This window comes from Panthera pardus, unplaced genomic scaffold (genome assembly GCF_024362965.1).
Source record: "Panthera pardus isolate Hobbes unplaced genomic scaffold, ASM2436296v1 HiC_scaffold_21, whole genome shotgun sequence".
Classification (NCBI taxonomy): Eukaryota; Metazoa; Chordata; class Mammalia; order Carnivora; family Felidae; genus Panthera; species Panthera pardus.
This window is the reverse complement of record NW_026526777.1, coordinates 24,841,602-24,869,385: the sequence shown is the minus strand read 5'-3', so window position 1 is coordinate 24,869,385 and position 27,784 is coordinate 24,841,602. Positions and strand designations below refer to the sequence as shown.

At 44.3% G+C, this 27,784-nt stretch overlaps 1 protein-coding gene across 8 annotated transcripts in view; it reads left to right on the top strand.

The window, feature by feature from the left end:
• The window catches only part of SRGAP2 (SLIT-ROBO Rho GTPase activating protein 2), a 233,764-nt gene that overhangs the window by 89,446 nt on the left and 116,534 nt on the right, over positions 1-27,784 (top strand). For all 8 annotated transcript variants that reach the window (XM_019433816.2, XM_019433801.2, XM_019433809.2 and 5 more), the window contains exon 3: positions 944-1,136. In XM_019433816.2, coding sequence (XP_019289361.1) covers positions 944-1,136 — 193 coding nt within the window. The remainder of the gene's footprint in view (positions 1-943; positions 1,137-27,784) is intronic.

Sequence of the window (27,784 nt, the reverse complement as noted above, 5' to 3'; positions counted from 1 at the left end):
CTTGAAGATTGATTGACATTCTGTGATTGGAAGCTATGGAATCTGATTGACAGTGAAAGAGTTGCTTGCCTAGAAGTCTGGTGCTTGTTTCATTCTTGATTGCCACTAGTTGACCTTGGGCAGGACCCTGTCTCCATTAAAATATCCTGACCCTCGCCCTCCCTCTTGAAGATGTGGAAAAACTTGTGTTTATGTATTTAGTTTTTAAGTTTATTTATTTACGTTTGAGAGAGAGAGAGCACGAGCTGGGGAGGGACAGAGAGAGGGAGACATAGAATCCGAAGCAGGCTGCAGACTCTGAGTTGTCAGCACAGAGCCCGACGCAGGACTTGAACTCACGAACTGTGAGATCATGACCTGAGCCAAAGCTGGATGCTCAACCGACTGAGCCACCCAGGCTACTTGTGGAAAGACATTTTGAAATGATGGGAGAAAGTATAAAAAGTAGGAGCTTGGGCTCTAGAGTCAGTCTCTCTGGTTGAATCCCAGTTACATTACTTTAATAGCTTGACTTCCTTAAGAGTCAGTTTTCTCATCTTTAAAACGGGGACGAAAGTAGTACCTTCCTAATAGGATGGAGATAAATCATTAGGCTCTCAGCCAAACAGAACCCAAATTCTGGCACTGTGCCAGAAACACAGTAAATTGCTCAATAAATGGTAACTGAATATTAAGTGTCTAATAAGCAGTTTCTCTTAAATGATTCAGCAGACTCCTGGTTCCAGGTTCTTCAGGGGTCCAAAAAGAGTTGGTGGAATTTTTGGAGGTGCTTCCTATCATATGGCCATTTTAAGCTTTCGGCTTGTTATTTTATTTTTTTCCGTTAAAGGCATTAAGTTCCCACCTGAATGGAAGGGGTCAATGTTAGTGTGTATGTATTTGGTTTTGTTTAGTTTTCTTTTGAGGGATTCCACCTGACTGGCCGGCCTGGTTTCTGTTGCAGAGATCCGCACTCAGCTCACAGAGCAGATGAAATGCCTGGACCAGCAGTGTGAGCTCCGGGTACAGCTGCTGCAGGACCTCCAGGACTTCTTCCGGAAGAAGGCCGAGATCGAGATGGACTACTCTCGCAACCTGGAGAAGCTGGCCGAGCGCTTCCTGGCCAAGACGCGCAGCACCAAGGACCAGCAGTTCAAGTAGGGGCTCTGGTTGTTTCGTGCGGAGACCTGAGACGGGGCTTGGGGCGGGAGGGAGGCAGGGTGTGCCGCCTACACCCTCCTGCATTCACAACGGTGCCCCTGGGACTTCAGGTTGGCTGAGGGCTGAGAGCCCTCTGGGACTTCTTTTCCAGATTGGTCTTTCGTGCAGGTCAGGATCCTGGAGAGCTCAGAAGAGATGATGAACTGTGCTGATAATAACAGCACTTTCATAGTTCTTCCTATGTGCTAAATGTGGTTCTAAGGGTTTTTATATGTATGTTAACTCATTTAATCTCCCCGGCAAGTTCGTATGTTGGTTGTTGTAGTCTCCCCAACTTACAGATGAGGAAACTGAGTCATAAGGAAGTTAAAGAACTTGCCTTAGGTCTCTCTCTCTCTCTCTCTCTCTCTCACTCACACACACACACACACACACACACACACACACACCCCTCGTACATCAATATCAATCAATATCAGAGCTGGGATTCAAACCAAGGCAGTCTGAAGTCTGACTCCAGAGTCTCTCTCTCTCTCTCTCTGAGTCTCTCTGAATCTCTCTGTCTCTGTCTCTGTCTGTCTCTCTCTCTCTCTCTCACAAACACACACACACACACACACACGCACACACACACATTCACACACTCCTAGTACATCAGTAGCAGAGCTGGGATTCAAACCAAGGCAGTCTGGCTCCAGAGTCTGTGTTCTTAACCATTTCGCCAAACTGTCTTTAACTGGAAGAAATGAATGATGCTCTAGCATACATCTGACTCATTGCCCAGACAGTTGCAAAGGTCTATCCCTTGCATAGTATTTTATGCAAGTGACCCATTCACTCTGTTCTCACTGCTATTGCTGTAGTTTAGATCATCATTATTGCTGTCTGAATGATTGCTTTACTTACTGTATCATCTGCAGCAGAGGTTCTCAACTCTGGCTTCATATTAGAATTCCCTGGAGAGCTTTTTGAAAATGCTGAAATCTGGGCCCCCTTCCAGAGCAATGAAGTCAGAATCTCTGGGAGCAGGGCCTGGGTAACAGTATGGTGTAAAAGCTTCCCAGATGATTCTAACGAACAACTAGTGTTGAGGACCACGGTGTACAGCTTCTCCCTGTTCCAACCTGCCTGACCCACTGTTATCACATTTAGTTTTCCTGGAACACACTGGGGATCCCGCCGTTTCTCTGTGCAGTGGCTTCCCACTGTCTGTGTTCTTGACACTCAGCGTGTGGTCTCCCAATATCGGCACCACCTAGGATGCTGGGAATGCAGAATCTCAGGTCCTGCTCCCAGATCTACAGCGACAGGATACTCAGGTGATTTGTGTGCACATTGAAGTTTGAGAAGTGCTGCTCTGTTTACAAGGGTATACACTCTCTGGCTTGTTCTTTGAGCCCCTGTACATCTGACCTGGACTAGCTTTGCAACCTTACTTCCTGTTGTTTTTTTCCCCTACTATACCATAGCCAAACAAAGCATTAACTCCAGTGGACCTTTGCCCATCCTGTCATTTGAACTTAGGTACCCATTGTTCACATCTATGCATGTCAGGGACATACCTGTTTTAAGAATCATGTTCCAAGAAGCTTTCTTGATTCTCCCAGAAGAATGTTCTCCCTTTTCTGAATTCTTACAGCATTTTATTTGTTCTTTTATTAGGGCAGTCAGCACCGTCTGCCTGATATTATCTTCTCTTAGTGGACTATATAAGCCTTTCTGATTCGTTTTCCAGTCTCCCATAGTGCCTAGTGTAATATGTGGTATATAATAAATGCTTACTGAACATTATTGGATGAGTAAATGAATGAATGAAGTTACAAGTGAATGCCAAGTGTGTCTCATTTTCCTCCATTTTCTATTTTTGTTTATCATATCACCCTAATAATTTGGGACACAAATTATCCTTAACAAACCAGCTCTGGGCAATGACTATGGAGAGGCTAAGTTTGAGGACAACACGTGACACTCTCAAAATAAGCCAGCATGCGAATTTCCTCCACATGTTTTGTCCTCAGAGCTCCTTAGCTTTCCCAAGTTCTGTTCTCTTTACATAAGCAATCCTAAGGGAATAAAATGTTATTTTAGTATATGATGAACGAAGATTTTGGAGAGAAATCATTTGCTTTAGAAAGAGGGGACTCAAAGTTGGATTTATTCTGTTGGTAAGCTACTCCTTAAAATCGCATTTGATTTTTAGGACTATATCATATTTTCAGCTCAAGGACATATTTGCTACAAATTAAGGTACAGATGTGTTCATCTGTAAGTCAGCTGAATTGCTCTGATTAAGATCACATGCAAGGAATAGGGTGTTTTCTCCAAAGCTGGAAGAATTGAATTCCCTTCTCACAGAGCCTGGTACCTGGCTTCATTTTCCCCCAAACAACTAGTGGGTATTTATTAAGAGCCATCTGTGTACTCTGTATTGTACAGGCATTGGAAAATACAAGGGAAGTTTATTGTGTGTCTCCATAGGGGGCCATATCTGGCTGGGGAGGAAAGATTTTTAATACAAGAAGCAACTAGAGAGTAAAGCAATAATGATCTCATTAAGAAATCATAGAAATCATTGGTTATGTGTAGAATATAGACGTGATGAGAGGTCAGAGATAAATCATCAGAGAGACACATAAAGGTAATGGAATAGTCGGGAGAGTTTCCATGAAGCAAGTGGGACTTAGGCTAGGCTTTAAAGGTAGATTTGTGTAGGAGAGAACCACAGCACGTGCAGGTGAGAGGAAGCAGGAGCGTTTGCTGGTGAGGGGGTACAGGGACCAGTGAGGGACCCAGCTTCATTAAAAGGAAGTTCCTTTCCCATTCATTCAACAAATGTCCATCACACATTCCTCGAACTCCTTCAGTCCAGACACTGGGCCTTGGGACATAGTGGTGAGCTAGCGCTGTCTCTTGCATGCGGCACTTACAACAGGATGAGGAAACGGGCATTGAACAAATCGCACAGTTGGATCAGTTGAGGTAAGTGTTGAGGAACAGAAGTACAAGGCGCTAGAAGAACTTGTAAGGGGGACTTCACTCCTTTTGCTGTCACTGTATGGCTAGTTTACTTTAATAACTTCCTGTCTGATCTCCTGAGTAGCAAGCTATTTACCCAACAAACCCCTTTTAAGTACCTACTGGGTGCTGCCCTCTGCGCTCATTCCGGTGGAGACTCAGGTGAACTCTGGATTCCTGGCTAACCGAGAAGAGAGACCCGTGGCAATGTCACGAGCAAAGGGCTTCAGTAGAGGTCGGAGCGAAATATTATGAGAACAGAGATATTTACAAAAGCAGTGGAAAACAAGTTTAGGTAAGTGGAGTAGACACCAAATAACAGCTCCGTGATAGACAGGCAGAGGAGTTCAGGTTCGACGCGACAGCATGGTAATGAGGGCTCTCGGTTCTTGAGTGGGGAGAGCAGGAGGTAGAGTTTCTGTTCCTGTAGGAGAAGAGGAAACAGCGCGGGACTCTTGGCAGCCTTGCCGTGTTCGTTTATGATGTGTAACGGGGTGGGTGTGTAAAAGATCATGTCCACCCACCATACAAAGTGCCCCAAGTGCAGGGGGAAGAGACATTTCTTCAGGTTGGGGACTGGGTGGAGCTTCATGGAGGTGAAGTTCGTGGATGGGAAATGGGAAAATACAAGTGTGAGTGCTAGGTGCTGGTCCAATGGCTTGAATTCAATCGAGACAGTGTAGAAGTTGTAGAAAGAGGATAGAAAGATGGGGGAGGAGGCATTTCAGGCAGAGAGAACGGGGATGGTAAAGGCACAGAGCTGGAAAAACGAGGCCGGTGGGTAACTCATCCGTTTTGCTGAAGAGCAGAAATAACAAATGCAATCGTGAAATAAGCTTGGAAAAATTGGTAGGGGCTTGATCACAGTGGTCTGGGAACACCAGGTGATAGGGTTTATTCTGTAAGCATGGGGAGCCATTGATAGTTTTTGAGCAAGGAACATAATTGTGGCTGTGCTTTGGGAAGGTAACTATGGCAACACTGCATAAGATCAATCGGAGGGGAGAGACAGGGTAGCAGGAGGCCTGTTGAGGAGTTATGGCCGTGAGCCTAAGGTTAACATGGGCCTAACCTGAAGTCGTGCCCTCGGAAATAGAAATGTGAGGGCAAGAAGCGATCAAACTCAGAGAAACTAGGACAGAAGAAGGGCTGTGGGTGTCCTGGGTCTCTGGAGTGGTAATTGTACTGTATTTTCATTCAGCTGGTGCAGTGTAGCCTCGATTTTGCTGACTCTAGGGCTGATCCCTAGAATAGTTCATTCTCTGCCCAGAGCGTCTCAGCGGGCACTCGTCACCTCCCCCGGAGCTGTAGCAGCTGTTGGCCCAGCAATGCCATGGATTTGTCTCTCTGTGCTGCCAGGAGAACAGCTGCCAGCGGCAGCTCTGGACAGACGCGTCTTAGGGACCTGGAAACTATTCAAGTCGGCCTGGGGTAGGGTGGCCAGGGCCAGAGTCCGTCTATATGGACCCGCCGTGCCCTTTTCCAGACCAGTGTCTCAGCCTGGCTGGATCTCAGCCTCTCATGCTCAGTTTGGTTGGTTATTCAGTTACAGTTTTAAGTGACTACATTTAGGGACACACATTGCTGGACTGCTTTTTTTCTTTTTCTTTTGGACAACTTCTTACCCTGGAAGCCATTAGCCTGTCACTCTTTGGCTTTGCTTCCTATTCTGCTTTGCTCCTGCTCACCTTTTGTCCTCTCCCACACTGTGCTCTGTGCAAACACCCTCATTAAAGCCCACACAGCTCTGACTCCATTGCAGAGTCTGACCCTGTGGTCCCATCACGCTCCTTCTCTTCCCCCTCCCCCACAGAAAGAGTGAGAGATGCTGCAGATAGAACTACATAGTGTTTATTTGATTCCACCGTATTCTGCTTTGTTTAAGATAGGGAACATGGCTTCCTCCATCCGTTTGAATTGTGGGTGAACCCTCTTCATGTCTGAAATTCTATCCGCCTGGTTTGATTAAGAGCAGAGATAAAATACTATGTGAGGGTAGGAAGTCTTCCTAGGGAAGATGTTCTTGCATTTTCTTTGGCTCTTTGAAGAGTATAAATGTATTCCTATTTGTTGCTGAGCCTTTGATTGTCTCTTTTAAGTGGAATCTGTGTTAATATTGCTCAGCGGGACTCTAATTGATAATGCCTTGGCTGGTTTTTTGTTGGTTTTTTTTTTTTTTTTTTTTTAACATGGACTTGCTGTAAATTACCTTTCAGTCTTAGCTCACTTGGTTTTGATCTCCTACTTTTAATGGCTCAGCTCTTCTTCTTCTTTTTTTTTTTTCCTGTTGAGTCTTTAGAGGAATACTCCTACATTGCTATCCTGCTGTGTTCTTTCCAGAGACCTTATGCTACTTTAAAACCCACTGCCAACATTTTTTCTGTCTTTCTTCCAGCTTTTTATTTTTCTCAATAACAAATATTTGTTGAATATTTTTAAGGTATTGTTCTAGACTCTAAAAGGAGGGAGATCCAAAGAAATAGAAGTCGTGGTTCTTTCCCACAGGACTTTATAGTCTAGTCAGGGATAAATTGTACCTAAATACAATAGCAGAACTTCACTATAAGGCAACATGTGGTAAGTACCAAGTGTGTGCTATAGAAGGGATGGTGCACAGTTCGAAGGGTCAGGAAACTTCCAGGGAGGAAGTGGAATCTGAACCAGACATTGAAGAAAATGGACAGGATTTTGATAGACGGAGACAGAGGCAGGGGGAGGATGTTGTAGGCCGGGAGGGGCACAGCAGGAGGAAAATACAAAGCACCAGTGAGTAGACTGGTTTGGCTGGTTAACAAGAGTATATGGAAGAATTGGACAAAGGTAGACAGGACCATATTGTGGAGGGCCTTGACTTTTGACTAAGGTTTGGTGCTATGCAATAGACACTGGAAACCACTGAAGGTTTGAATAGCTAGTTGTCCAAGCCGAGGCATGAACTCTGCTTACAGAAGATTGACCTTAACCTTAATGGTGGTGAATTGCTAAATGACTGGAAACTTGAGACGGTGACACCAGTTGCCACAGTATATAATAAAGATCTAAATTAGGGTGGGATGGTAGGAATGAAAAGAATAGAAATTGATCCTTTGGACCATTTAGCAAATATGTGTTGTGTTCTTACCATGTAACAGACACATGCCAGGCAGGACAGATACTGCCCCCTGCACTCCTGGAGCTTACAGTCTAGAGACAGATGGAAAACACCTGGTGCAGGAAGAATCTACAGGAATTGCTGACAGATGGGATTCAGGTTTCAAGTGAGCTCAGAAGCACAAAAGAAAGAGGGCTGTGAAGTTTCTTTTGGACTTGGGTGACTGGTAGATTAATGGTGCCTTTAATAGAAATACCGAAGTTAGGAGGAGTTGTTTTTTGAAGGGCATATGAGAGATTTGGTTTTTGGATGTGAAGTTTAAGACACTGGAAGGATATCGAACATGAAATTTTCAATAATTGATAGAAAATGAATAGATGTATTCAGGGCTGAAGTCTGGGTTGTTGGTAGATATTTGGGCATGTTCATAGAGAGGTGATGGTCGAGGCTGTGGCACGTTCTGATTTCCCAGGGTTTAGGGGGAGAAAGGGGAAAACATCTTTCATATTGTCTGTAGTACTCAGATTGCAGAGAATGAAAAGTGATTTAAAAGATGTATTTGTGCGTTCATTCAATTCGCATTTTGGGGACCAGGCATTGCTCTAGGTTAGGGATATATCCAAGACAGTATCCTATTCTCACTAACATGAAATTAGCAGGACATTAAAGGGACACATGGAGAGTAAACCTGCTTATTTGGCTGCTTATGAGTTGTGCAACTATGGGAAGGGAGGTGAGGGAGCAGGACCCAGGTATCTCAGGAATCTGGTAGACATCAACCTGCAATACGCCTTTCAGTGGGAGGTTAGGTACACAATTAATTAGAGAGAAATTCTTGTAGAGTCCATGTTCTTGGCCCTGGGCCCAGTATTTGACTGTGCACCGTCTCTGTGGTTACGTCACCTATTGCTGATGGATTTTTCCTCTGGAGTTAAGCTCAGAGTTGTTCATCAGCCTCACAGGATAGCATTGGGTTGAAAAGCAGAGTCAGTTGGCCATGGAGATTGTTACAGCTGTGATTTCAAATCAGAAAAGGGTGGAGGACCAGAAAGTTCCTCCTTGAGTATGGGGTGACTTTGAGAGGGAAGTAGGAGGAAGCATGAAGTTGCCAGAAGGGAGAACCCCTCACTTCCCGGGACCAGTGTGTCACTCATTCATTTTGGACATATTTGGGAGCTGTTTGTTCCCTCAGGGGAGGTTTTGCCCAGATGTAGCATCTGGTGTTGAGCAAGGATTGGCTTCCCTCTGCCATGGCTCAAGCTGCCTTTATTTAGAAACGAACAAAAGGTCCCCTGGTGACTTTCTTGCTGGCCTGCTCCATACAGAACTTAGGTGGTGGTTGGGTCCTTTTTGGAAGACTTGGGAGCTCTCCTTACACATGAACCAGAGCAGGATAGAAGAGACACAAGAAGGCAGTTTGGGGGGGTGGGCGGTCAGCAAGACAGAGTGCTGGCCAGTCTTTGGAACAGAGAAAGAATTCATTTGCAAGCTCTTCGGGAGGCTTTATAACTTAGCAGGAAAAGCCGAGCGTTTAATCCAGACACATTTAGGTCTGAATCCTGACTCTCCCGCTTACAGCCGTGTGACCTTGAGCAAATCACTTACACCCTTCTAGCTTCCGTTTACTCGTCTATGAAATGCAGAGAGTAATACTTACCTCGAAGAGGTTGTTTAAGGATTGGATATAATATATGTGAAGCACTAGCCTCATGCCTATAACTTACTAAATGCTCAAAAAATGGTAGCTGATGTAATTATCATCGCCACAGAAGGAGTATAGTGTGGTACTCAAGATCACAGGTTCCGGAACCAGATTTCCTGGATTTGCAATCTTAGATTTCCCACTTACTAGCTGTGTGATTTTAGATGAAGGTTCTTAGTTGCCTCAGTTTCCTCATCTGTAAATTGAGGATAATAATAGTGCTCATGGAGTCATTCTGCTGAGTAAGAGAATTAATACATGTGAAGCCCTTAGGACAGCACTTAGTACCTAGTAAGTATAAATAGCAATGACTGCTTCGGTACTCAGGAGATGGGACTGAACATAGTTACACTGGGTAAAACCCTGATAGATTAGATTTACCATTCATTTCCTGTGCTGAGTTAAACATTTTTTTTTTATTTTTTTTTTTAACGTTTATTTATTTTTGAGACAGAGAGAGAGCATGAACAGGCAGAGAGAGGGAGACACAGAATCCGAAACAGGCTCCGGGCTCTGAGCTGTCAGCACAGAGCCGGACGCGGGGCTCGAACTCACAGACTGCGAGATCATGACCTGAGCCGAAGTCAGACGCTTCACCGACTGAGCCACCCAGGCGCCCCGAGTTAAACATTTTTTTAAAGTTTATTTATTTTGAGAGAGAGAGAGAGCATGCACACGTGCAGGGGAGGGGCAGAGAGAGAGAGAGAGAGAGGGAGAGAGAGAGAATCCGAAGCAGGGGCTTGATCCCACAGACTGTGAGATCATGACCTGAGCTGAAATCAAGAGTCGGATGCTTACAACTGAGCCACCCAGGCACCCCCAGAGTTCAGCATTCTTAAACGTGGCCCCAGATGATATCATGTCAGTCTCCCTTTTCCTCAATGACCCCTGTGAGTGGGCCCTTGTGAATGACAAACTCATCCTCCTTCCTGATTTTTATGATGTGGCTGTATTGGCAGGAAATATGCAATTATGTCACATAATTATATGCCCAGTTCCTATAAAAACTCAGCAATTGTACATTTTGTCCTATAAGCTGTCATGTTCACAAAGTGTCATGAGCTACATTAAACCAGGTAGTTAATCCTGGCATGTTACCTTTAGATCCAGACTCATAATCCTCAAGAGGAGGAAATTTGTCTTACGCTCACCCTCTGATTCCCTTGTCCTCACAGAGTCGCTAGTTAGCACTAATTGCCAAATCATTGGGTTTCCATAAAGGTATAGTGCTGAGGTCCCAATTGCAACCTGGGTGGATAAAAAGCACGCTGGTCCTGTTCAGCCTCCTGCCGCGGCCACCAACCATACCAGCCGGCCAGCTCTGTCCCAGCCTCGGTCCTGAGCATCACAGATTGTGGTTTACTGGGTTGCCTCCTGAGGCCAAACAGAAGCTCCTACACTTCTGCATAGATGGCTTTGTATTATCCTTTTAGGGTAGGGAATGATAGAGGGCAGTTGGGAGCAAACATGCTTTAATGAGCAGTTGGGGGATGCTGGAGACACTGAGGGCTTCCTATGTCTCCCTGTCTCCGCCATTGGAATGCTAGCAGGACACGCCTCAGGCTTTCGGCTTTGCTGGAGCACAGACGCTGCTGATCATGTCCCTTAACAACAGGGCTGGGGTGCAGGGAACTTCCAGTATTTGTTTTCTCGGCTCTTGTAAGTCCCATAATAATTCCATAGTAGACACAGGAAGCGATGTGCATCTGGTTCGAGGGATCTTTAATTTTCAGGAATTCACAGCCAATTAAATGAATTGACTTTGATCCAGTTCCCTTTTAAAGGCAAAAGCCATGTCATCTTTATTGGAAGCTGACTGTGTTAAGTGGGAGGGTTTACAAGATAAGAAGAAAAGACAGTCTCTGCCGTAAGGACTTTCATAATTAAAACGGGGGGGGGGGGTGGGGGATCAGATAGCAGACTGAGAGAGAATAATAAGAATACATATGCGCATGGGCACATGAATCTAAAAATAGGACCCCATCTAAGGCAGGTTCTAGTAGTCACTGGGAAGGGAGGGAGGGTAGATTACTCGGGAGGGCCTCGTGCTTGGCTTAGGCAGGGAAGGGTAAAAGATAGCAGTTATGTTCTCAATTAGATTTGGTCCCAAGTTAATTGGAGTAAAGACTTTAATATCTAATTCCTGCACTGTGCTGAAGTCTCATGCTGTGAAGAGCAACAGAGTCATATGGGAAGAGCTCAGTGTTAATGAAGGATTTAGGGAGAATGAGAAAAAAGGAGGGTTTGGATTTCTCAGAGTTGAAAAAGGATCATTCTTTCTGCTACCTCCTGCCCTTTTACACCGCCACCAATCATTGGATCACTGCCCCCTCGGGTTTTAAACTCAGGGAAGATCAATGAGCACAGCTCTGCTTCTTAACATATTTTGGGTACAGCTGGTTAAAGAACCAGGATTAGAAAATGAATCGAACAAAGTAGGATTATCTTCAACAGTAGGATGCTGAGCTGTGTTTGCTGATGCCTACTTAAGCAGTTGGGACAGGGCATCCTTGCATGAAGTTCAGACATCCCTCCCTAGCAGCCTCTGTGTTAAAGGAGAGGTTGTGGAACAAGTCTGGCAGCTCTCAGCCTGAACCCTTGTAAACAACAGATGTTCCGAACTACTAAGTTCTGAGGGTAGGGGTGGGGGTTTCTGTTGGTGCTTAAAATTCTTTGAATTTACAGGCAGCATCTCAAAGATTTAGCAAAAGGAGGAAGTTGGACGGCATTGATTCTGCAGCATACAGGTGGAAATGATGCCTGAGACAGTTCCTTTGGAAGACAAAGCACATGCTATTGAGTGGACTCTGACAGAGAGACACTGAAACCCTGGAAGGCAGGCCCAGTTTAGAAGGATTCGGCTTCCTACGTATATTGACTTTCTGCCCTCCTCCCTGCCCCTCTTCTTGTGCATGGACCAGATTTGTCAACCACCTCCTTGCTTCTGTTTTGTCTGGTCATGGGTGGAAACGTATGCCCTTTCCTGCCACAGAGTCCCATGTACACATGCCTGCAGACAATCAGGGGCATGCCGTGTGGACTTTTGCATTAGCCGTTCGGGTTCTTATAACCTGGGGATTAATGGTATTGTTAGGGACTTTGTGTTGGCCGCTAACCTTATTCTTGTACGTTCTCAATGTTAGTTTTGCCAGGTCTCCATTGCACCATTAATTGGAGGTGATTGAAGATAATGTTCCTTGTAGAGAATTCAGTTAGGCCTCTTTTCTCCCCACCCCACTCCCAGCCCCCAAACACACATACTGAGTTTCAAACTGGATGATAAATGCTTGCGGCACCTACTTTACAGTGCAGTTCAGGGAAGCCATATGGAAAAAAGATACATAATACATCTTTTTTCTTTCTTTCTCTTTCTTTCTTTCTTTCTTTCTTTCTTTCTTTCTTTCTTTCTTTCTTTCTTTCTTTCTTTCTTTCTTTCTTTCTTTCTTTCTTTCTTTCTTTCTTTTAAGTAAGCTCTAGGCAGGGCTTGAACTCATGACCCTGAGATCAAGAGTCACATGCTCCACCTGCTGAGCCAGCCCGACACCCCTATAATACATCTTTAGTGGGCTTTCTTGGTACCAAATTAAAGAAGACTTTAGAAAAGTTCTCCCCTTTAATCAAATGAAAAAAGCAATTTATCAGGTCTGGGACAGTTTTCAAGACACGCTGGTCAGGAAGTATTGCTTGAAAATCTCTCCTAGAACATCCTTGTACCTTGATTTCTTTTGAAAGAAAAGTCCACTCCTGGCCCTTTTGTTCATTAACATAGAAAGTTTTGGTGAACACCAATGCTGGGATGTGCGGCTCACCTATGCTTTTCAGCCAACATTTTTCAGCACTTTTTCTACACCAAGAGCTATGCTAGGAATTAAATACACACAGAATAAGCCACTAATCTAACGCATGGAAGTTAGCATTTAATGTGAAGTATTTTAAGGTTGTGCATGTGTATGCGCGTGTGCACACGTACATGTGTGTGCTCCGACAAGGTGCAGAGTTCAAGGTTGAGGAGCCAGAGCTGTTTGTTGAGTGACCCTGTAAATCACCTGTAGTATATGTGATCCAGTCATCAACACGTGGCTTCATCTTCATTATCAGTATTGACCAACAGGTTCTGGCAGGTCCTGGGATCACAGAGACATTTAGGACCCAGCTTCTGCCCTTAGGAGGCTCATTGTGTCACGAGGAAGACAGGAGATTTATATGGGAGAAAAAAAAAAAGATAACACAAAGTAGCATACATTTAGTGCCAAAGCCAAGATGGGAGAAACGATTTCTTTTCATTTTTCTCCAAAATGGGATCTTTAAAAATTGTTTTTGGTATCATTTTAGACTTACAAAAAAGTTGCAAGAATAGTCAGAGAATTTCTGTCACTTACCCAGATTGCCCAAAATGTTAACATATTACTGCATTTGCTTTATGCTTCTTTCTCCCTCTCTCTCTCTGTACACAACTCATGCACATACATATTTTTTCTGAAACACTGAACATAAGTTGTAGACATGATGTCCCTTCACTCTCACATACTTCAATATGGATTTACTAAAAATAAGATGATTCTATGACACAATGACTGGTACAGGGGATCAATATTGATACAGTAACATTATATAATCCACAGATATTCCGATTTACCATTTATTCCAAAAACATTTTTTTGGCCAAAGAAAGTCCAAGATTATACATTTCATTCGGTTGCCCTGTCTCTTTAGTTTCCTTTGATGTGGAATGGTTCCCAAGTCTTTCATTGTATTTTAGGACATTGATATTTTGGGGGAGCATTCAGCTCAGTTATTTGTAGAATGCCCCTTAGTTGGGTATTTCTGCTAATGTTTGATATTTCTTTCTTTTTAAATTTTTTCATGTTTATTTTTTGAGAGAGAGAGAGAGAGACAGTGTGAGCAGGGAAGGAGCAGAGAGGGAGGGAGACACAGAATCCGAAGCAGGCTCTTGGCTCTGAGCTGTCAGCACAGATCCCGACGCAAGGCTCGAACTAACCAGCCGTGAGATCATGACCTGAGCTGAAGTCGGCCTCTTAACCTATTGAGCCACCCAGGCACCTTGTAATGGCTGATATTTCTTTATGATTACATTTATGTGCCTTGGGCAAGAATACCGTAGAAGTGATGTTATATTCTTAGTGCATAATATTAGGACTCACTTGCTGATGATTCCCCGTTACTGGTGATGTTAACTTTGATCATTTGGTTAGAGTGGTATCTGCCAGATTTCTCTACCATAAAGTTGTTCTAGTTTATGCTTTGTAATTAATGCGTGTATTTTGGACAGATACTTGGAGACCATGTAAATATCATGTTATTCTTCAAAACTTAACACCTATCTGTTTCAGCATGTATTAATGATTCTTGTTTGAATCAATTATTATTATGGTTACCAAATGGTAATTTTCCCAATTTCCATCATTTTTTCTACATTTGTCGGTTGGGATTCTAATGTAAGGAAGAATTTTCCATCTCCCCCATACATTTGTCTGGTTATTTGTTTATATCAGTTTGGACTCATGGATTCTGATTTTACTCAATGGGTTATAATCCTTTACTATCTTTATTTATTTTAATGTTCATTCCAGATTTGATTAGTGGAGTCCCTTCAAGCTGGTTCCTGTGTCCTTTTAACATGTCCCCACCGTTCAACTTTCTGGCACAAAAAGATATTCTAGGCTCATCTTATACTTTCTTTTCTTCAGCTCTGGAGTAAAGAGTTCTCTTCAAAGAGTCCTGGATCCTATTAATGGTGAATGGTATTTAGAAATGATGGATGCTAGGGGCGCCTGGGTGGCTGAGTCGGTTAAGCTTCTGATGTTGGCTCAGGTCAGGATCTCATGGTTCGTGGGTTCCAGGCCCACATCGGGATCTCTGCTGTCGGCATGAGATATTGTTTCCCTGTCTCTCCCCTCCCCTGCTCACGCTGTCTCTCTCTCTCTCTCTCTCTCTCTCTCCCTCAAAATTAAATAAATGTTAAAAAATTTTTTGAAAAAAGAAACGATGGATGCTAGATGTGCTCTTTGTTACTATAGTACCACAGTTTATAGTTCCTCTTAGCAGAGATAGTACACACAACACGTGCGTGTATGCGCACAGGCATATACCCGCATACTTCTCTGCGTCTCTATCTATATGCTTATCTATATTAAAGTCTATGATTCCCATTAATATCTTCAATTCCAGTCCAGCAGCACATGTTCTATTCAATTTTCTCCATTCTCTACATTTATAACCCTGTTATCTCAACAGTGAGAAACCTGGTACCCATTTCCCATAATATATTTATTTAATTGCTATCGTCCTAGACTGTACACAAAATAGTTCCAGAGTTGCTAACTCATGCCTCTGAAAAAGAAGACTACTAACTAGGTTTTAGTACTGGTTCGGAAGCTTTGTTTGTTTTCAACCTTCAGGACCAAAACGCAGCGTTCAGAAGTTGGTTGCTAGTTCCTTCTCTTCCAGCCTCCAGACCTTTCACGTGGTTGTATTACTTATTAGAAGTACCAATTGGTTTATTTATCTCTGTTTGCATTTAATTTTTTCCCTTTCAGAATGAGGTCTTGATTGACCTTTCTCACTGCCAGATCTTTTCTCTGGGCTAGAGATTGAGTGGCCTCAGGAGAGGCGAGGGACCTGTGTGTCCTTAGGCGCAATCAGGGCTTTATCAGAAGTCAGTGTGGGGGCTGCAGACCAGACACAGGGCAGACACCGAGGATCATCCTGGGGCCACTCCGCCCTCATTGCCGGGCCCACCGTGACTCCGCCTTATGGGTTGTGCCCCTTGCTTTCTCCTGAGATGACTCCTCTCACGTTCTGCCTGCTGTTCTCCATGACCACCTCTCGCACTTAGGAAACCAAGATTCCAGCTCTCATTTCAGTTCTAGGCTGTGACTGTGAAGACTGTTCACCAGTAACTCATGTCATATGCTCCATGTTGTACCTTGGACGGTCTTGATCCGGTCTCTCAGACGTGAAGCTCTAAGACACTGCTCGCCGACACCCATACTTACAGAATTTCCGGCCCTGTTGCTAGACCGTTTGTCAGCTCCCTGTTCTGATGCCCCAAGTGTTTCTTCTCCTTGGCTTTCTTCCTCAGATACTCCAGCCTCTCTAACAGCTTTTTTGCACCAATTCTGACCTGGCCGTTTTCTCCTTCCCGTGTGAGGATGGCTTCCAGATTCCCCTTCCTTTGCCCCATTTAAGTCTCTTCCTCCATCTCCTGCACACTCATTCTGTTTCTCTCCTTCCTCCAGACACATATAACATGTCGGTGCTGCTGATTCCAGCTCTTCTGAATCTTGCCTTCAGCTTAAGTTCAAAAACAGATGGACCCAAAGCATCCTAGATGCTGTGCCAGTTTCCACCACATGAAAACAAATTACTGAAAAGCATCAGGAAATTTTAGAATAGTTTTGAAGTCTGCTCTTCTGTCTTCTTCCCAGTCCTCCCTGCCTGACTTCTCTCTCTCTCCTGACCCCTTTCCACATCATACCTGCCATTTTCCATCTCTTCCTTGTGTGCCTTATTGGACCAAGGCTGGTTTCTAAAACCTTTGCCCCCCATTTCACCCTCTCTTTGTGCAGGTAGGTTTAACCATTGGGATGAAGCCATGGGGATGTTGAGGATCCAGCTGGGTCGTTGCTCTTTTTCTAATTGTCTGTGCCTTTTTTGAATCCCCCATCAAGGACTAAGGAATTTCTATCTCTTTGACTATCAGATGAGGCTGGGTTCTCTGTGTTTATAAATGTGTGTACCTTCACTGGCCAAAGAATTCACTGACTTGGGAATAAAGGTTATGTTCTTCTAGTGACTTTGTCAGTAGGGGTGCAGAAAGGCTCCGTCCAGTACCACAGCTTACCCTTGTGTGCTATATATAAATAGGGAGCACATCCCTTGGGAAACACTGACATTGTACCCACACCACTGCTCTCTTCATTCTTGCAGTTTGCTACCAGCTTTCTTCCCATGTTCTGTAGAACACTGTTGAACTGCAACGTTTCTAGTCACCATGAATACGAGAGAAAGACAATCATCATGGTGGGGACAATTACCTTACAGGTACATCTTGCAGACGTTGGCAGTCATTTACAGAGCATCGCGAGAAAGTTGTTGGCACAGTCTAGTAATTAGCAGGTGCCCACTGTGACCAGAGTACTAGACACTGTAGGAACTGTCCTCAAGAGAATGTCCTCAGGGAATGGGCTTCTCAAAGTTCAGGGACCCATGACTCATATGCAAATTATGGTATGTATATACACAACACCTCCCTCCCTCCCTTCTTTTCTCTTTTCTTCAGAGAACTCTTGGAAGAGAATCCTTAGCTTCTCAAAAGGGCCTGGCGTGTGTAATCACCCCTAAAAATATTTTATAAACACATTTTATGGTACAAGCTGGAATACACACATGTACAGACATTTCATGGTGTATTTTTAAATAACTAAGAACAGCATTTTTGTAAAACAATCCCTATAAGTCTTGCTCTATGTGTTGTACTCTGGTATCTTCCACTTCGTTCTGTGTTATTATGTCCCACTGTTTTCTGTTTCAGTTTTTGAGAACTGCTAGGTGGTAACCTGCTAAATTGATGTATTAACCCCACTAGTAGGCTGTATCCCCATTTGAAAACCATTGCTTTAAGAACATTGGTTCTTAAAATTCTGGTGTGCGTGACATTACCTAGGACGTGTATTTATAGTGCACATTCCTGAGCGTCACTCCACCCCTAGCAAGTCAGAATCTCTGGCAGAGGAGCACAAGATCCACATCTTAAACAAGCACCCAGGTGATTCTTTTTTTTTTTTTTTTTTTTTTTTCAACGTTTTTTATTTATTTTTGGGACAGAGAGAGACAGAGCATGAACGGGGGAGGGGCAGAGAGAGAGGGAGACACAGAATCGGAAACAGGCTCCAGGCTCCGAGCCATCAGCCCAGAGCCTGACGCGGGGCTCGAACTCACGGACCGCGAGATCGTGACCTGGCTGAAGTCGGACGCTTAACCGACTGCGCCACCCAGGCGCCCCAAGCACCCAGGTGATTCTGATGCAAGGTGATTTGGGGTCCTGGAGACTCGCACTTAGAGAAGCTGCTGTCTCTCAGACTTAGGAGCCCGGCCGCTCAAGGCTTCAGGTCACACACTCACTTGGAGATGGTAGATACTAGTGGGCATTATCTGCACCCACACTGAGAATCTCCCCATGGATTCTCACTCTTGGATCTTGATTTCCCTTGAGAGTCTTCTTTTTCTAAGAACTGCGGTGGCCCTTGTGAAAGCAGAGAAGGAGTTAACTGAGGCCACAGAGCAGAGAGTGAAGGAACCCAAGGGTCATTTTATAGAGTGGCCGGGGTGTGGCCCAGCGCTTCAGTTGTGCCCAGAGCCAGGCCCAAATTAGAATGGGGTGGGATTCAAAACTGCCTTTCCTGGCCACTCGCCTTTCATGTGTAACCACATGCAGTGTGTCAACATACTTTCCGGCGCCGTCAGGCACCAGCAGTTTTGCTCCCTCTGAGTTCACGGACCCTCGGTATTCCTGTTATGTGTTGTCTTGGAATGGCCTAGTGCTCTGGGGCTCGGGCAGCTGAGCGGCGTCCATTAACTCTTTTGGCGCCAGGGCTTCACAGATGCTAAGGGCCTTTTAGTTGAAATAGAGCAACAACCGCCGTGAAACAAGAACGTGATCGCCACTCAGGAGACCTGCATCCTTGCCCTGCGCCACCCCTCTCTGTGACCTCTGTTTCCTCACTTGGAAAATGACAAGTTTGGTCTCGACTCTGGACCATCTAGAAAGTCTCTTCTAGACCTGAAGTTCCATGATTCTACTTTTTGTACCCTCTGGCTTTTCCCTCTGTGTCTTACAAGTCGTCCTTCGAAATCCGCTTCTAGGTGGGGCACAGGAGATTCACTGAATGTGGGAGTTCCCAGAGAACCAGATGATAGGTTCATGGCAACAGAACGTGTTCCTCTTTAGTGCGCTGATGCAGTACGAAACTTAAAAAGCAAGTTCATTGCAAATTTAGGTAATAAGGCTTGGGACTTTTGAGATGTGTTTATCTGTTCAGACGTGACTCTAGCCAGTTTGTTTTGTGAGTGTGAGCCCATTGTATGGCCTGTCAAGTAATAATAATGGTTATAACAATAATTACAGAAGATGACAATACTGATTTGTAGATGTGGAGCACCTTAGCGTTGATGAACTTTTTTTATGGCCGTCACCTTGTTTGACTTGATCTTCGTAATAGCCAAGTGAGTTAGGCAGGGTGGGTCTGCTGTCCCCATTTACTTTTTTAAGCAGATAAGGAAATTTTGAGGTCCAGAGTGCATCTGTGACTGATTCAAGATTACCTGGCTTTAGGAAGTGGCAGAACTAAGACTGGGCTCTAGGTCATGAGCATGGTTCGGGGTGCTTTGCAGAGGACCACCTCGCTGGGAGGGGGTACCATCATTCATCCAGATTACTCACAGACCTGTAGAACTCAATAACTTACCAACTTGGAAATTGACCAGGGCATCTCTTACTCCATCCAACCCTTTAAAATTTTGCCAGCAGAGTATCAGCATGGTTAATAATATGCCGTTGTTCAGAGCACATAAGCCGGTGGGCGCACAAACTCAGCCACTCAGTAGCCACCCAGATACATGCTGCAGCAGTTGATTAGGCAGGATCGATGGAGGCTGGAGATACTAACTATTCATTAAATGAATCATTTCACTGTGCACAACACTTAAAAGATTTCTGTGGCTGTGGCATCTGTCATTAGTCAGTGCTGGTTAAGTACCGGCCCATTTCTTGGTGATAGGTGTTCACTGACTATTCCAAAATATACCCTGTCCTCAAAGGACTTCCAATAAGGTCAGATAAATATCAAAGTAACACATGAGAACTGATAACAATGCGTGGGGTTGATCTGATGACTGTTTAGACTTCATTCCACTTAGCTCTGTAGTTTCACAGAATCAAGTCATATTTGTTTATTCCTCATTCCTCATTGTTATCGTGAGCCATGTAAGGAACTCATTATTCCATTAGGAGGTATTCAGGAAGGGGAGGTCTGAAACTTAGGGATACCCTTTCTTCCCAAGTGGCTTGTCGGTACTTGGCATGGTTAAGCGCCATTTGCTAGGCAGGAGTTTCTGGCTATAGATCAAGCTTCCCTGCTCGTGCCTGGTGCCAGGGAGATGCCTGCTCCCAAGGTAGTGGTTACTGCTTTGAAAATAAGTGTGTGGATTTTTGAGTGACGTCATTCCAGTTTGGCACAGACAGGTATTTATTTCTCTGGAATGAACTACCAGGGGTGAGCCAGGCTGTCTGTCTCAGTCATCTCCCAAGATTTCATTTCATTCAAAAAAATCTGCTAACACATCTGCGTGTATTTTTTTTTTCCCTCTGTATGTTTGTCATGTGCTGTAATTACTTATGGGGTTTCTGGTGACATCTTAATTAACTAGAGAAGAAAAAAACTGAAGATATAATTGTAGAGTTATTCACGGATTATTCTATAGAATTATTATATGAGTTATTATGTGGAATTATGAGGAATATGTGTTAACTGTTAATGTAGATGGTTAAAGAATCCTTTTAAACTGAGAAACATGTATTACTTGTTTGTTCCTCGGTCAGCAATATGATGTTTTATTTTAAGGGAATTAGTCAGCTCATACCTTTTGGTATGATCACAGCGTATTTGGGGAGGGAAATGTCCTATATAAATGAATTTCTAGGCCTTTGGTTCTATGGACTGTATTGGGGTGGAGTGCATAGTGTTTGTTCTCTAGCATTTAGATTGTACCCAGAGTACACAGGGAAGAGTTTAGTGTAGCCTCTTTGTTTTTACCTCCCTACAGTTCTGACAATGCTAGTGGCAAGACAGGTATAAACAAAGGGAAGGTCCCAGGTCTACACAGAGAAGGCTGCTGGGGATCTTCTACGTCAGCTAGATCAGGGTTTCACAATGGTCGGTGTACACACGGGCATCAAGACCAGGATAAGATGTGGGTTGTGGCTGGTGGACAGTCTAGGGGCAAGAAGACCAGGTGTTGGATCCAGAAGGTTCTGCAAACATGGGAGAAGCCGGTCAGAAACAAGAGTGTTGCTCCCTTTATCTCTAGTGCCCAGAACGGGACCTGGCACATAGTAGGTACTCAGTCAGGATTTGTTGAATGAATGAAATAAGAAGACTTCAGAGCTCAAGGACTCAGAGAAGGGGTCTGGACAATAAGATGTCAGAAATCTAGGCAAGAAAGCTAGGCAGATTTAAATCTTGTGTAGATGCCCTCCACTGCTATGTCTGGTCTCATGGGGTCCACAAAGCTGTCTTGAGTGATTAAAACAATCTCCAACCTCCTCTCCCTGCCATGAACACGGGGTGGGGTGGGATGGTTGCAAGGAAAGCAAAATCCCTTGCCTGTCATCAATTGATGGGGAGACATCTCCAGTTAGGGTCTACAACGGCTCAGATTTGAGAATGTCTCCCAGTTCTCTGACCTAACCCAGGGGAACCTTGGTCCTGTAATCACTCAGGAAATAATTATTAAGATGTCAGACTCGGTGTTAGTCCAGTTCTCAACTTCAAAGCAGATTCTTCAGCTCTCAGCTCTTGGACAAGCCATGATCCCAGGGGTGTGGCTGGGCTCCCTGGAACGAATCCAGAGCCACAAGAATTCCATTTCCATACAGCGCTTCCCCCAAACCTGATTATAGAGGACAATTTAGACTATTTTGAGTAAGGTGGGTACACCACTGCTTGAATCCTTTCTAATCATCTGTCTAGGCTACCGAGGACAATTTGTGGGATTAACTTGTCCCTGAAAATGTGAAATCTCATTTCTCTATACATAGAATATACATTTTTGCCTTTGGCCCTTTCTCTGTCTCTGAGCTCTCCTACCCTGATCTCACTGCTGGCAGAGCTGAAGCGGAGCTGTGATAAGGCCCAGGAAGTGTGCCTGCCCCCTCCCTTCCTGCCTGCTGTCTTTGAAAGATGCCTCCAGGCCGCCACTGCACTCCTGGGCCGAAGAACCAGCAGCCAGCGTTACAGGCAGAATCTTTTTCAAGTCACTTCCCACCTTGGTGATTTTTTCCCCCTCCTTTTTTTAACACCTTCCCCAGCAAATCCCATCCATCCTCTGGCTTATCTGGGTCAGCAAGGGCCTGATTTTATGCATGGCGCGTCAAACCATAAATCTGCTGCGGCTTTGCCTCTCCATCCAGCCCGTCTGCTTCTGTCAGCATCAGCAAAATGCATAATAGAGAAAATAAGCCAGAAAGGCTAATAACGTTCATCTGAATAAAATAATCTCTTTGGCTGCCTCAGTTCATTTCATTTTAATCAAGGTGCCAGGAGGGAATTTAGGCTTAAAAATGCGACTCCCCACTTGTCACTAGTTCCCTGTCCAACTGTCGCGAAATGATCCCTTTTATTAAGCAGGTGCCTTTTTAAAAATATATATCCTCTTCATAGGTGTATGCTCAATAACATATATTGAATGTATTTAACTCATTTTGGGTCTTGTCTGTCATCACATCTATGTCTATTTTCAAAGGTGAGCAATGGTATTTTTCTTAGATGTATTGATATTTGCCATCCCTACATACACACTGGCGGGTCTGATAGGAATTCTGCAAAAGAGAGGCTCGGAGGAAGTTGCCGAAGCACCTAGGGTTCTGGTGATCGGAGTTCCCTGTGGCTTCCTTCCTGTCCCCTTCAGCGCACAGTTCCCTGTGTGGAATGCAGGACTGACTGTTCCACCCTGGTCCTTAGGGGGAGGGCAGTGGAAGATTAAATTCTGCTTTCCCGTTGGTACCTCCCTCACGTCTTCCCAGAGACTTACAGCTGCTTGGTTAATTGCCTGTTGCTGCTGTCCTATCCCCACCATTATTTGCCAAGGGCTGTGCATTTTCAGCAGGCTGTGCTCTTGGCCCTGGCCCAGGGCCGGGTGAGGAGCCTGTTGGAAATTGATGAAAGCCGATCCTTAGTTTGTTTGGAAATAAAAATGATAATATTTCTTCACATTTGTATAGTGCTTTACAGTTGATGTAATTCTCTTGCATTCAGCATCTCATTCCAGCCGCGCAACAGCCCCGTAGGTGGGCAGGTCAGAGACTGTTGGGCCCGACAGGAAACGCACCTCGGTAGACAAGCTCAGAAGCTCAAGCCATCCGGTCATGCCAAGCTTGTGTCACGCGCCCCATCTGCAGAGCTGGGAGCCTAGCAATTCTTCATTAAATGGCACCTTAGGCCAGGAGGGCTTCCGGGATTTTACATCCCTGCTTTGAAGATCTTTAGGGGGCTAGACGTACACCAACAGGGCATGCGTCCATTTTATAGGTGAGACAGCTGCAGTGGAGCAGAGGAGGGAATATGGCAAAAAAAAAAAAAAAAAAAAAAAGGAAGCGTAACATCGAGGCCAGCGTGGACCTTTATAGAGTTCTCTCTTTACCCTAGATATTGTAGAGAAATCCCTTTGAGCACTTGCTGCTAAGTTTGTTGAACGTCCATAAATAGTCTTAAGTTGAAGGAGAAAAACTGGGCTGATGTATTTGAGGCTAACGATTCAGCTGTGCACGTTTAGCTCCACGCATTTCTAACGAGAATCTCTTCGGTGGATGCATAGCCAGCTTGTGACTTTCTGGGCCTCCTTTTCTCTTCTTTTTTTTTTTGACTCCAGAGTCATTGCCTCTCCGGTGTAGTATTATGTTTTCTTGATCTGCCTCCTGAAAAAAATGTTAAGTAAGAAAAATACTTCTGGATATTTTGTCTGCTTTTTAGGGATTAGTGCTTGAGGAGGTTTGCAGCTGTTCAGTACATTCCTAAGGGATGCAGACCCTTTTCTTTAAATGCCCGAGTATTACACAACCTGACTCCAGGGGCGGGGAAAGTAAAGACACTGTGCAAACAAATGATAGATGGAAAAGATAGAAAGACAAATTTCAGTCTCCTAACCAAACGAAGTTCCCTCGGCTCGAGCAGCCCCAAATAAAAAAAGGCTGCGGAGCTGCTGAAGCAGGAAACCACTCTAGCAGAACCTTAATATGCTCCCTATGAAATCACGTCTCGTTGACTTGCTTATTTTCCAGCCTGAAGTGTGTTTCATCTTTGTTCGTGTTGGCCAGGCAAATTGTCTCTGTGGTGTTCCCCTCTTGCTACATGCCCTTTACCTCCCCTGCTCCACCGCCACCCCCAAAATAAATAAATGAATTAATTAAAACACCTAGGTTGAAAGGAGGAATATGTCCAAGAAAGCATACAAACTCAAAGAACTAAAAATATGGCCTGAAAAGCGGCAGTCATAGTAAAAGAGACTAGGAACCCATACAAGAAACAGACAGCAGAGTTTAAGACTATCTTGAAAGGCTTTAAAAATAAAGATCTTGCATAAAATCCCCATACATGCAGCAGATCAAAGCAGTGTCTTATTGGTGTAAATCCACTTTTAAAGTGCAAATTTATGAAGAGTACTCGTTACAGGGTCAGTCTGTGAGAACAGGGAGGCTGTGTTCGTGGCCCCCAATAATGAAATCGGAATTATGAATCAGAGTTGCAGTTTTATATCCGTTTCAGCATCTAGGTTTTTTCTGGTTCTGGTGTGGGCTGCCCAGTATCAGGAAAATCCTGATTCACACAGATGAGTTACAATCTTGAGAGAGTTTGAAATTGGCCCGGGCTCTTGAAAAAGGGTAATTTTGTTTTGAAGTTGAATCGCTAACATCACCTAGCGGCTCTTCCAGTTCCCCTTCATAACTATTACTGGGTAAGCCCGGAAGTGTATACTAAGCATTAAGACAGTTGATGATGATGCGCTGACATTGAGCAGGTACATGCTCACTACCCGACCACGGTGTCCTGCGAACCCAGCACCGGCCCCTGAGCCCTTCTGTGGCATGTAGTTTAAACTTGGCCTCTGTGGGTCGAGTCGTGTGCTCACCCTGAACAGCTTCGCCTAAGGAGGCACACAGGCTTGAATTAAAAGCGAAACCTGTGCAGAGCAACATCGATTCTAACCAATAGGTCATTTTTCAGAAGTTCGGATACATGCATTGATTCTTTATTCCAAAGTTTGCATACCATGAAACTCACATAGCAGCCCGTGAGACATCGTGATAGTGTCTACCCCAGGGAATCTGGGTCCCTTGCACATTTAACTGGAGGTTGCTCATTGAATGGATGTGTGACAGTTGTTGGAAATTGAAATGTGATTTTCTGTAATTCCAGACTTTCTCAGAACACACTTTAAAAACTCCTGCTCACCAACACCAATAATAGCCATCCCACTACATGCTGTCAGGATGGAAATATATGTGCTGAAAGTACTTTACCACCTTAGAACTTCTTAATAAATATAAATACATTAGTTTTAAGGCATACCGCTTTTTATTTTAAAAGATTCCCAGTCTGCCCATCCTTTTTATTAATTCCTCTTTGTTTACTCTTCCTTCTTCTGAGGGGCCCCTGGGGATTTATGCTCTGTATCCTCTTCCATGGCATTAGGTTGGTTTTGCCTCTCCTGCCTTCACTTGTGATCTGCGTTGTGCATTTGTGAGCTAGCGGACCCTTTGTTCATACCTACCTCTAGTGTTCTGCTATCTTATAGCTCTTTTTCTCTCTCTCCCACGCAGCACTGTGATATCAGCACTTTCATAACTAAAAGCCCCTAATACTGTGTTTTGTTCACGTAAGATACAAATGTTTATGTCTGTGAAATTGAATTGTAGTACCATTTTTGTGCGTGAAGCACTCCAAGGAAAGGCCCGATAGAGACCACCAACCCATGTCCACTTATAAGAAGCAAATTGAGACCAGTTGTAAAGTTTAGATCTTGTGAGATCCGCCCTTTTGAAAATGCAAGTGTAATTGCCTGATACATTCCATGCTTGATGAAGACATGGATGCTTTGCCACCCGACAAAAAAGTAAATTCCATTACTTAGGGTTTTGTAACTGAAGCTGATGTGGAATGCATTTGAAAGTTTTCTTGCAGTGAAAACAAGCAAAGGTCAGTGAATGCCCATGCTCAGCTTTGTGTAAGGATTGTTTCCTATTTGCTTTTTCCGGTTTGTTTCTCAGGTGCTAAACATTTTGAAAGGAGTGGATTAATTACGTGTGTATATCTCTCTCAGCTAGTATATGTATTTTTATTTCCATAGAAATCTTTTGATTTTTTTTTCCTAGGAAGATAAGTGGACGTAATGTTGCCGAAGTGGTCAGCACATAAGTATTAGGTATTTTGTTTTTTGTTTTTTGTTTTTTTTTAATGTTTATTTATTTTGAAAGAGGGCAGAGAGGGAGCTCGCACACACACCAGCGGGGGAGGAGCAGAGATAGAGGGAGAGAGAGAATCCCACCAGGCTCCGCACTGTCAGCACCAAGCCCGATGCAGACTCCATCGCACAAACTGTGAGACCGTGACCTGAGCCGAAATCACGAGTTGAATGCTTAACCAACTGAGCCACCCAGGAGCCCTAGTATTAGGTATTTTGGCTGTAGATGTGTGATGCGTAGGGCAGAGGTGGGGGCAGATAGAGGACAGTTTCAGTTTGGACTCAGTTTCAGTTTGGACTCCAGTATTCATTGGTTTGAAGTAGCTTCTTGGTGCTGGTTAGACAGATATTTGACTTAACGGTCTGGTACGTGCTAAAGCCAGAGTAGCTGTGGTGTGATTATTTGCTAATAGTTACCTTACTACAGAATTGGAAAAGCCCCTTCTAAAGTCGCTCTGCAGATCACAGCTGCCCGAGAGCCTCCAGCTCTGAATGGAGGCAGTGCTGACTCAGGAACCAAGCCACTGTCAACTCACTTTCTTTTCATTAAGAGTCTGACTATAGGGAGGAAAGAGGGGAAAGAGAAATGAACAGGATAAACAGGTTGTGATTGTTTGCAGTGATTAAGAGCATTCTTTACAATCACAAGGCTTGGTTTTGAATCTGAGCGTTGCCACTTTTTAACTCTGTGACCTTGAACAAGATATCTAACCTTTCTCAGTCCGGTTTCCCAGATCTGCTGAATGCGCTTAATAACACCCCCTTCGTCAGGCTGTTGTAAGGTTCAAGTTAAACAACGTGAGTACAGGGCCCAGCCACGTGCCAAGTACACAGTAAGCCCTTGATAAATAATACAACAAACAACCCCTACTTTCTGTTTCTCTTTTTAAAGAAACCCAACTTGCAAATGCAGAACTTTCTGTTGCTTTAATAGCGTTGTGAACTGAGTAGATGATCAGTAAATTCTTTTGGCTCACAGTGTTTTCGTTAAAAAATGAGCACCTAGGTTTGGCACTTTACTGCCCCACTTGGACTGTAGAAGCTGTAGGAATACACCTGTTCAGATATGGTTTGTGCTCTTGGCTGTATGGGACATGACAAAAGGGCTCAACCGAGGGAAGTCAAAACCTCCTTAGATGCATTCTGTGGGACTGGCGTGTTTTTGGTGACTTTTTTCACGGCAAATGCCTCCAAGGTTGTCTTCACTGAATCCAAATATAGATAAATGTGGGGGGGGGGGGAGGGGGTGGCCTGTGTCCTCTCGTGATTTTTGTCTCTAGACCTCTAAGTGTTGTCTTCAACCCTAGACACAAACCAAATGACTTAATGGCTAAGGTTATGGACTTTGGAGTCAAACAGCCTAGACCGGTTCTAGTCAGACAACACAGAGCTGTGGTTCTAGTCCCTGACCCCTTCTGACTGTCTCTGTGACTCCTTCTCACTAGCCATGGGCAAGTGGCAATCTCTCTGAGTTTCAGTCTTCTAATTAGTAAAGTGGGGATAATGGTAGTTCTTTCCTTACAAGGAAATGATAAAACTTAGGGAATAATGCACGTCAAACATTTTCCAAGTTCCTAGAA